Raw genomic sequence first — 10,000 nt, forward strand, 5'->3', positions numbered from 1 at the left:
AGACTGAATAGCTTGAAAATGCAAGAGATGTAATTGATGCATTATCATGCCCTCAAGATAATTTGAAACTGTCCGACGCGGTGTTTCTCTTATCGCGATGTATGCTGCTTCCATTATTTTCCTTTTCAATTTGTGTAATCCTTCATGGATTGTAACGCCATCCGAACATGCGGCGAACCCACACTGAAAAATAGTTTTCATTTATTATTTTTTCCTGTAAATACCGACAAGGAAAGCACTGTAATTTAGTTTACAGTACAGAACTGTAAACTGGCTGACTAAAAGGCAACATAAAAAGGAAGAGTATCCATAATATACATTTATTAACACAATCATTCGAACAAAACCAATATACTACGACAACACACCATACACTTACTTGATAAAAATAGAGGGTAGAACCATACAGCACGAGGAACTGTCAGCCAGATAAAAATCCAAAAGATCGTCTGCCACTTCACAAGTCTAAGAACCCTCTCTCGTTAACTGCCCTGGCTTGACCTTTCATGTGACAGTTTCCCGCGGTCATGGTGACGTTTTTACCCATAATGAAATGATTTTGTAATCAAAAGTGTAAAAGTGTGTTTTAAAAGTAAACTTGAAATTACATAAAATAAAACTACAAATAAAACATATACAAAAAAGACTTAAAACAGGAAAGCAGGAAAATGTGAAAGAAGGAATCCGTGTTGGGAAACGAGAGAAAACTCGAAGAGAAACATGAAAAATGAAGGTAAAGTGATTTGGTCGAAGTAAAAGAGATATGATCAAGGTAAGTTAAATACAGAATACAAGGTAAGTAATGTATAAGTACTGATGTGTAGAGTAGTAGTAATGTAGATGTAGACGAAGAACACGGAACAATCAGAGGTAAGTCAAAGGAATATAAAAACGTACTTTATTCTTATTAAAATCGAACACACACACAGAGAACAGCGAAGCCAAATCTTGCAGGGCGGAAAAGTCCGTAGGGGACAGGCAGCCCGAAATCTGTGGGATGACCCGCTGATGCCAGGGGATGATCGACTATAGTAACTATAAATACCAAGAAGTTACAAATTAAAGCTTTATAAAACGTGCAATATGATAACTAAACTACTGAAGAGTGATGAGCTCTCTGCTCGGCCGTGGCCTGGATGAAATATATACATCTTTATTTTCTTTACTGTATATTATAAACACAATGCCCTTCGCTGATTATGTAAAAAATGGTCATTAATACGATGGTGTCAAATATCTCTCAGGAGACATGAAAAAGAGTGAGAGAGAGTGAGAGAGAGAGAGGGAGAGACAGGGAGAGAAGGAGAGAGGGAGACGGAGAAAAAACAAATATTGTATATTACGAAATACTTTTTTAAAAGATCAATTATTTTTCAATGGATATGGGAAACGTCAGTGTGAAACATGGTCATCAAATGTTAAGCCAAGTGTGAATTATGATAATTTATGGTATTGATTTACAGTGGAATCGTTGTCTGGTATTAAATCGACTGATGGTGTGGCTGTCAGTGACATATTTACTGCTAGCCAGGCCTATGCTGTACCTCGCTGATTCTGCGTCAGTGATGGAATTAATTCAAATGTAATTTCCTAGAAATGACTTTTCAGACATGACAAATGGAATATATGGATAATTATCTACTTTGAGTGTTACCAGTCAAAAACTCTTGCTTTCCTAGAACTATAATAACATTAGTTTTTGTCTTGTAAGTTCAAAGAATCATAATTTTTTAAAGAAGCATTTCAGTTTGTATAATCAAAATATTATGATTTTATGAAAAAAAAAAAACAATGTGTACGACGACTTAAAAAAATCACAAAAAACACTTTAATGTAGTATGTATATCACAATCTGAATAACTGCAGATGAATTCTTGGTTGCAACTTAGAGAAGGGGAGCAAAATAGAAATAAAAAACAACTCCCAAGTCGGACCTAAAGTTTTGTTCTGATTCATGCTAGTGCTGACATAGAGTTGGGGAGTTTAAAACCATTGAACAATTTGCTGTTTCATTTTAACATTTATTTTCTATGAAATTTCAAGATTTTTTGGTAATGATTTGAAACAGATTCTTCAGTGATATACAACATATAAATCGATTAAGATTGATTTTCCCCCAAAACTCCCGGTATTACCACTTAAACAAATTTTATTTACCACTTACTATAATTGTTTTCAGTACATTTTGCTTGTGTAGATGAACTGATTATCATATTTCTTTGCTCAGTCGTATCGCACAACCAGGTCTTTTCAATTGATAAAGCAATATGCTGTATAGGTGTAAGGATGGAAAGGCCAATTTTATACACTATATACATCCTTGACCATTTTAGATACTTTGTTTAGATCGACCCGGAGAACAGGAGCCAGAGGGACTGAAGAACATTTGCTCGGAGACTGAAGTCCATCCCAAGCTTTTGGACCTGATGTAGAGCGGAATATTTAAATTCCTACAAATATAGAATGGTCTTTTTATTGAAAATTGAAGATTTTTTACTCATAATACTTCAAGGATTTGGTTAAGTTGATGTAATTTCTTTATGTTATTGCATATATATTATCGATTAAAAAAAATGGTTAAGATATAATGTAGAGTATTGGAAGTCTTACAATGACAGTTCATTACTCATAAAAATGTTATATCTCAGTAAAGTTTCAATGATCTAATAGCCAATAACTATTCTATTTAGTTATGTTCAAGAGAAGTATTTCCCAAAATATGTGAAAAAATGTAAATGGAATATACAATATCTCAAAGGTGTTTAATAGCCATTTGTTGTAGTATGAGTTGATCTTTAAATATATTATGATGAAATTATATAGAGTGGCGGTTGCACTTCACCATAACATGCATTTGTGATAGTTTTCCATAATTTATTTTCTAGTGAAAGTTGTTAATTTGAGTTACAAACGCTATTTGATTATTGTTACTGTACTGATTATGCTACAATATGTGTGCACGCCTATATGAAAAATGTTAAAGAACATTGAAATTACCTTCTACAAAAAATCTCCTGAAATTTCAAGCCAATTCATTATCATGAAGATTTTTACAGGTTATTGTAAATATAATGTTATTTATAATGATATATTTTATAAAATTAAAGGAAAAAACAAAACAAATATAAAGAATTTCTGTAAAATATTTTACAGAAACAATGTAATATTTACAGAAATGCGGTTTACAAAAAAAAAAAAAAAACAAAAAAAAAACAGATAAAGTGTGACAGCAAGTATACCAGTGAATTCTCTAAAGAAAGAAAGAAAGAAAGAAAGAAAGAAAAAAAAACTACAAAAATTTTCCTTAAATTTCTACTTAATTCATTACTATGAAAATTTTAACAGGTTATTGTAAATATAATGATATTTGTAATGATATATTGTATGAAATTAAAGGAAAAAACAAAAATTAGGAATATAAAGAATTTTTGAAAAATATTTTGACAGCAAGTATACCAGTGAATTCTTAAAGAAAGAAAGAAAGAAAAAGAAAGAAAGAGAAAGAAAAAGAAAGAAAGAAGGAAAAAAAGAAAGAAAGAAAGAAAGAAAAAAAAAATATAGTTCAGTTCAGTACAGAGAGATTTGCGAAGACGTCCCTTCGCCCGGGCTATATGCACAAGGCGGCCCGGCCTCTGCCAGCTATAAGTGGTGACTCGTCTGATCATCATCACTGAATGCTTACCGTGGCGGTTGGATTGCCTGAAGGCGCTCCAGTTGCCAGGGGGAAAGCAATAGGCATAGCCGCCTTACCAGCCCGGCGGCTGTCGTCTCTGGGCCCTGCTTGAGGAAGCGAGTGTGCTCGCATTCCATCAGATAGTGCTCTATCTTGGCGTCCGGCGAGCCACAGCGTCGCTCATCATGCCCAATGGTGGGTATGATTTGCCACGCACAAGGGTAGCCTATTCTCAGTCTGTGAAGATTGACTTCGGCTCGCCTTGGTATTTTAGGGGAGAGTATCAGCGACTCATAGCCTGTGGCATCTGAGTACCAGCTGGCCGAGGGGTAGGTTCTCGCTTCCTCTCTATGTCGCTGCAGGGCACCGACCTGCTCTGCAGCCATTGTATTACGGCTTAGCAGTTCCTGGCTAGGATGCACCACAAGATCACTCAAGGGTTTTTTCCTGCCTTCCTCCGCTAGCCTGTCAGCTACATCGTTCCCTTTAATACCAACATGGCTTGGAATCCAGTTGATGATAATGCGTCTACCCTGATCCAGGATTCTCTGAGCAATGGTAAGAATCGTGGTCAGAAGATAAACGTTATCAAGTGGCGTGCTTTGCTGCAGGCTGTCAATGGTGGCCCTACAGTCTGTATGTGTGACAACATGCTTGTCCGTCTGGGATGCAAGGGCTAGGGCTCCCATAATAGCGACAGCCTCTACTTGGAGCGAGGAGGCATTGTCGGACACCCGCATAGCTTGTGCTATGTCCCTTGCTGCAAAACTGGCGCCTGCAGTGTGGGAAATGGGGTCTACAGAACCATCCGTGAAGTAGGTTTTACTACCCGGTGGAGTGATTCCTGCAATATTCCTCTCTGCCTCAGCCTTCAAATGAGACGGAGAGTACTGTGTCTTTCTCCTTGACAGGTTCATGATAGAATACTCTATCAAGGATCTTGCCCACGGCGGGGCTGTGGCATAGTTAGGGTGGGGGAGGTCTATGCCCTTAACCAACAGTGTCTCCTTGAGCTCAAAGCGTATCAGCACCCTGGCTGTATGTGACAGCCAGGAGTTGTTGGCAAAGAGTTCATGGTTCTGTGCAAGCCGAAGCTGCACTTCTTGACTTAACTGCGAGTCCGGCGGGGACTGAAGAACTTTGGCAAGAAACTGAGCCGCCATCTGATCGATCTGGATGTCCAGGGGGAAGAGATTGGCCTCCAAGAGGAGGTTGGTATCCTTAGCCCATCCTGGAGCACCCAGAATGATCCTGGCGGCCTCGTTTTGCATGACGTCAAGCCTTTTCCTTAGTCCAGGCTTGATCGTAATCAGGGCGATGGAGGTGTAGTCCACGATGGGACGGACAGCGTGCACATAAAAGAATCTTAGTACATGGTGCTTAAGCGCCGCCCTGACAGATCTCTCATGACAGAGAGTCTTGCCTTGGTCCGTTCTAGGAGGTATTGAATCTCTGAGTGGAAGGTGAGGTTCTTGTCAATCCATACACCCAGGTATTGGAAGATGTGAACCCACTCTAGCTCTAACCCTTGGACTCGCAGTCTTTGGTCTCGGACATCCTGTTTCAGCGCCATTGCCTTTGATTTGGCTGCTGAGATCTTAAGCCCAACTCTGCGGCATTCCTCAGACATTAGATCCAGACAACGCTGGGACTTTCTGACTAGGTTCTCATTCTGTCTCCCAGTAGAGATAAGTGCCAGATCATCTGGGAGTGGAATGTCGAGGATGCTTAACATGAGGGTGTTAAACAGAGCCGGGCTGAGGACCCCCCCTTGTGGAGTGCCATTCTCCAGGGGCAAGTGCCCGGAAAGGTGACCTTGGAACTTCACTCTGGCAGTTCTGTCCTGAAAATAGTCACTAATCCAGGTAAGCACTCTGCCCTTGATTCCCTTGCGGATCAGGACCTCTTGAATGGCGAGTGGGCTCGCCAGTTCAAAAGCCTTCTCCAGGTCCAGGAAAACAATGACAGATCTGATGTTGCTGAGAGTGCTCAGTAAGGTGGCCATGTTGTGAGTAGTGCTTTTACCCCTTGTGAAACCATGTAGGTGTTCATGTGGAGGTCCCAGCTTCCATTGGAGCCGGTTCAGTACCTTTCTGTCTGCCGTCTTTCGCAGACAGCTGAGTAGAGAGATGGGACGGTACCGACCCGGCTCCTTTGGTTTAGGGATGGGAACTATGTCAGCCCTCTTCCAGCACTGTGGTAGTGAGGAAGTTTCCCAGGACTTGTTGATGAGGTGTAAGAGTGCAAGCTCACCTTCAAGTCCTAGGTGGGAAATGATGGGGTAGGAGATGCCATCACAACCTGGGGCTGACCCGCGAACTGGTCTTATATGTCTGCCGTAATTCCCTCAGGGAGAACATGGCATCAGGATCAGGCTCGACCGCCTTTTCTCTGATGAGGGCATGCCTGCCTGGAAGCAGTTCCTCTTGGCATGCCCTCAACTCTGCTGGTAGACTGGCGCTACTTGTTCTAGCAGAGAATTCGAATACCAGTCTCTCTGCCTCCGACTGCGGGTCATGGTGGGTCTTTCTGGGGGCTGAGCGATTTGTGGCCCGTCTGATATGGTTCCACAGCTCTGAAAGGGAGGTTTGGTGGCCAAAGGACTCACATCACTCCAGCCACTTTTCCTGCTTTACCCTCTTAGCAGTTTCCTGAGCATCCCTGAGAGCCTCTCTCAAACGAGCATGGTTCTCAGGGGTTTTCTGTCTGTGGAAGTGTCTTCTGCACATATTGATTCTGTGGTTGACCTCCTTAATTTCATCATTGTAGTACCAGGTATCTTTGAAACACCTGGACCACGGACGAGTTTTAGTAATGGTCTCTGAGGCTGCCTCGTCTATGGCATTAACTAGTCTGGCCTCAAGTGTATCCACATTATCATTAAGTGAGAATTCACTGGTTCTGAGGCACCTGGCCAGGGCCTCCTGGAAAGCTCTCCAGTTGGCCCTGTCCACCTTCCATCGAGGATTGTGCCGGGCCAGCATCCAAGATGGTGGTGACTATCCCATAGTGATCGCTCATGGCAGTGTTGTCCACAGACCAACTAATTCTCTCGACCAGGGGTACAGTGACGTCCGTAGGCTCCTGGTTGATGAGAAGAGCAATCTCGGGGCATGACTCAAGCACCGCGACTATGTGATAGCCTTCCGTATCCCGGCTCCGCATGGGAACCAGGATGGGGTGGTGGGCATTAAAGTCTGCCCTTATGAGAATTGGCTCGCGTGCCGCAGCAGCACAGACTTCACTAATATCTAAGCTCCTTCAGGTTGGCATGCTGTACACATTGTACAGCTTGAGGGGACCCCAAGCCATATGGATCTCAACGGCAAGGAGTTCAACACCTTCTCCACACTGCACAGGATCGGCAATTAAGGAGCAGAGGATAGTCGACTTCACGAGGGTAATCAAACCTTTGGTGCCTTCATTAGAGGGCAACACAAAGGGATGATATCCCGAGAAGCGAACAGAGCCTCCTGGAGCATGACAATGTCAATGTTCCGAGATCGCACGATCGCGTGGAGAAGGGCGTTCCTCCGGGAAAAGCTGTTGATATTCCACTGCAGTATGCTTAGATTAGATGCCATTGTGCTAATCTGAGTCCATCAAGTCTGTGTCATCAAAGACGTCGACATATTCGGTCTCAGTGACCGACGCCCCAGTGTGGGTAACGTCAGACATTTCGGAGTGTGACAACTCCTTGGTGAGTTCCTCACTGATCGTAATTTCCTCACTGGACTCATCACTGTCGTCAGGACAGGTTGAGCCATTAGAAGGGCTGGGTCTCCTGGGAGGTGGAGAACCCTTGGTCGCCTTGACCTTCACTCTGGATGGTCGTGGCTTCCTTACCCTTTGGGTTCAGGCTCTGCCAGTGTGGTCTTGGCTGCAGGTTGGGTGGGGAGACAAATCTCGCCCTGGGGGTTTGTGGGGAGAGGAGTCTCGCCCCGAGTTGGATTGGGTGTAGAGGCCTTGGGCCTTACATCCCTTTCCTTCAGGGTAGCGACAGTCTGGGTCATTGCCGTCACAGCGACCTTGACTGCCTTCTCCGTCTCCTCACTGGTCCTTCCCAATGCTGTCGCAACTGCCGTGACGACTGCCGTCAGCAGGAGCGTCAAGTCATTCTCTGTAAACAGTTTGTCTCTCCGCTCTTGGGGTGGACTTTGGTGTGTTCCCAGACCCCTTCCAGGTCTGTTTCCGTCTTGGAACATCCACCAGAGCCGGAAACTCATTTGTGTTGGAGGTGTCCGGTGGTGGTTTCGTTTTGGGCGGTGCTTCCTTCCTCTTGGGAGGGTGGGGGGGGGAAGCCCTTAACCCTTTGTTCTGCCCCCATGCATAAATGCCTGGAGGGGCAGGAACAAAGTCTGGTCATTTTGCAACGACCTCTTGCCGCCGAAGAGCCTCTTCTTTCCTTACGGAACATGGTGGAGCATGGTGCTTTTTGTGGCAGTTGGGACACTTGGCAGTGATGTCCCGCTTGCCGTCTTTGTGTGCTTCGTGCTGTGTGCCTGACTACAGACACCACACTTCGGCTTTGCAGAGCAAGTGGCCTGGTGGTGTCCGTACTTCTGGCACGTGAAGCAACCGAGTGGGTCTGGGATATATATCCTGAGGCTGTAGGAGCCCTAATTGCCAAGGTCCAAGGATGCAATTGGGGCTCCCTTCAAAGTGACCAGTACTTGCCTGGTTGGGTGCTTCCCTTTGGAAAGTCGGGAAGCTCCCGCCACCTTGGGATGGGCGGTGATGACCTCAAGGTCATACATCAGAGGGAAGCCAAGAAGCACCATCTTGGACTTCCTCTCTTCAGAAGTCAGGGCCACCAGGCTCACCTTACGCCCATCCAGGAGCTTGTCAGTCTCCTGGAGGAAGGTGAGGGTGGCATGGTCCTTAGGGATGATTATCATGCCTTTGTCTCTGGCAATTCTAATCATCAGACGGCACTGTCTCTGGGTTTCCAGAGCCCGTACCATCTGATAAGCGTTGTCGAATCCCTCCGGCTTATGGGGAACCCTAAATTGGGGGAAACGACTCAGAGCTACAGACTCGCCCTCCGAGTCCGTATCCGGCCGAGGACACTTATTGCCTGTCCTCCGAACCGACGCCGGAGTTGTGGCAGTGGGGCCAGCAAGGTTGGAGGGTCCTGTCTGGCTTCCATTCTTATTATGACTCATCTTCTGAACAGACGCCAGAGACTTGTCAGAGTCCGAGGCTCTTGGGTAGGCTTTCTCTGAACCGACGCCCGAGCCTTACCCAACTTTCTACTTTTGTCACCAAGGACCTTGAAAGGCTCCAAGGTGACAGCCTTAGTCATCTTTGTTTCAGGTTCGTCAACGTGGGGGTCAGTCGTTTTTTTTTTTTAGAAAGATGCCATAGGAAAAGCATTTCAATTCATCCTCCCACGCCCCCACCCACCATGAAGTCCAACAAGGGGAAACTGTGCACTGAGACCATGCTCAGAAGCCATAGGGGTGGGGGGAGGATATACACAACCCCCGCCTCGCATTGATGGCACTCACAAATACATGCAATTGCCTGCAAGACAGGAGCTGCTTGACCCTAGCCTAGCTCAAAAAGAGAGACCAGCCGATTGGCCTAATCGAGCTGAGATCAGGCCACCCATCTTGCTGGAATAGAGGACCAAAGAGGTGTGTTGCTAGCTGCAGGGCGTACTCATACACGGCATCGCTCAACCTCCAGGACTCCCGTCTCCCAGTGCACAGGGGTGCCACACACGGCAAACACGTGGGCAGATGTGTGTCCCCCTACTAGATCAGCACCTAGGAACGCTTAGTCATCCTTCCTCGGAGAATCAACCGCTAGAAGGCCACCTCAACGGGAGTGAAAGACTGGCTAATTCTAGATCGGGCTCGTCTGAGGAAGGAGTTCAAGCCCCTGCGCCACAACAAGGCAGTTCCTTTTTGTGGGGGATATATATATATATATATATATATATATATATATATATACACACACACACACACACACACACACACACACACACACATGACGGATAGGTAGCGCCATTCTCGCCACGCCTCCCCGAGGCTGGCTCCTCTCTGACCAATCAGGAGCTAGCCCTTGAACTGACAAAACAATTTTCCTTCATGTATAAAATTCCGGTTTTGGCAAATACTCCCTGAAGTGAACTGAACTGAACTGCAAATATAAATAACTCTTAACTTTGACATTGGAAGTTCTGTGTAGATGGCCGTCAACTCACTGATTCTGGTGCTGAAACTATGTCCTGTTTCGCCTTAGTGCCCTCTATCATATCTGCTGCACAGGATGGAATATAAGGCTCTGCCAGGTTTGTTTGTGGTAAGTAATCCTCTG

The 10,000-nt window shown here is 44.9% G+C and overlaps 1 protein-coding gene across 1 annotated transcript in view; it reads left to right on the forward strand.

Annotated features, from left to right (window-relative positions):
• The window catches only part of LOC147471692 (uncharacterized), a 6,393-nt gene extending 4,841 nt beyond the window's left edge, over window positions 1-1,552 (forward strand). The window contains exon 2 of the mRNA XM_086537478.1: window positions 1,464-1,552. Coding sequence (XP_086393604.1) covers window positions 1,464-1,552 — 89 coding nt within the window. The remainder of the gene's footprint in view (window positions 1-1,463) is intronic.
• The last annotated feature ends 8,448 nt before the right edge of the window (window positions 1,553-10,000 follow it).

This window comes from Penaeus japonicus, unplaced genomic scaffold (assembly GCF_977035675.1).
Source record: "Penaeus japonicus unplaced genomic scaffold, GWHDUDI00000001_assembly GWHDUDI00000006, whole genome shotgun sequence".
NCBI lineage: Eukaryota > Metazoa > Arthropoda > Malacostraca > Decapoda > Penaeidae > Penaeus > Penaeus japonicus.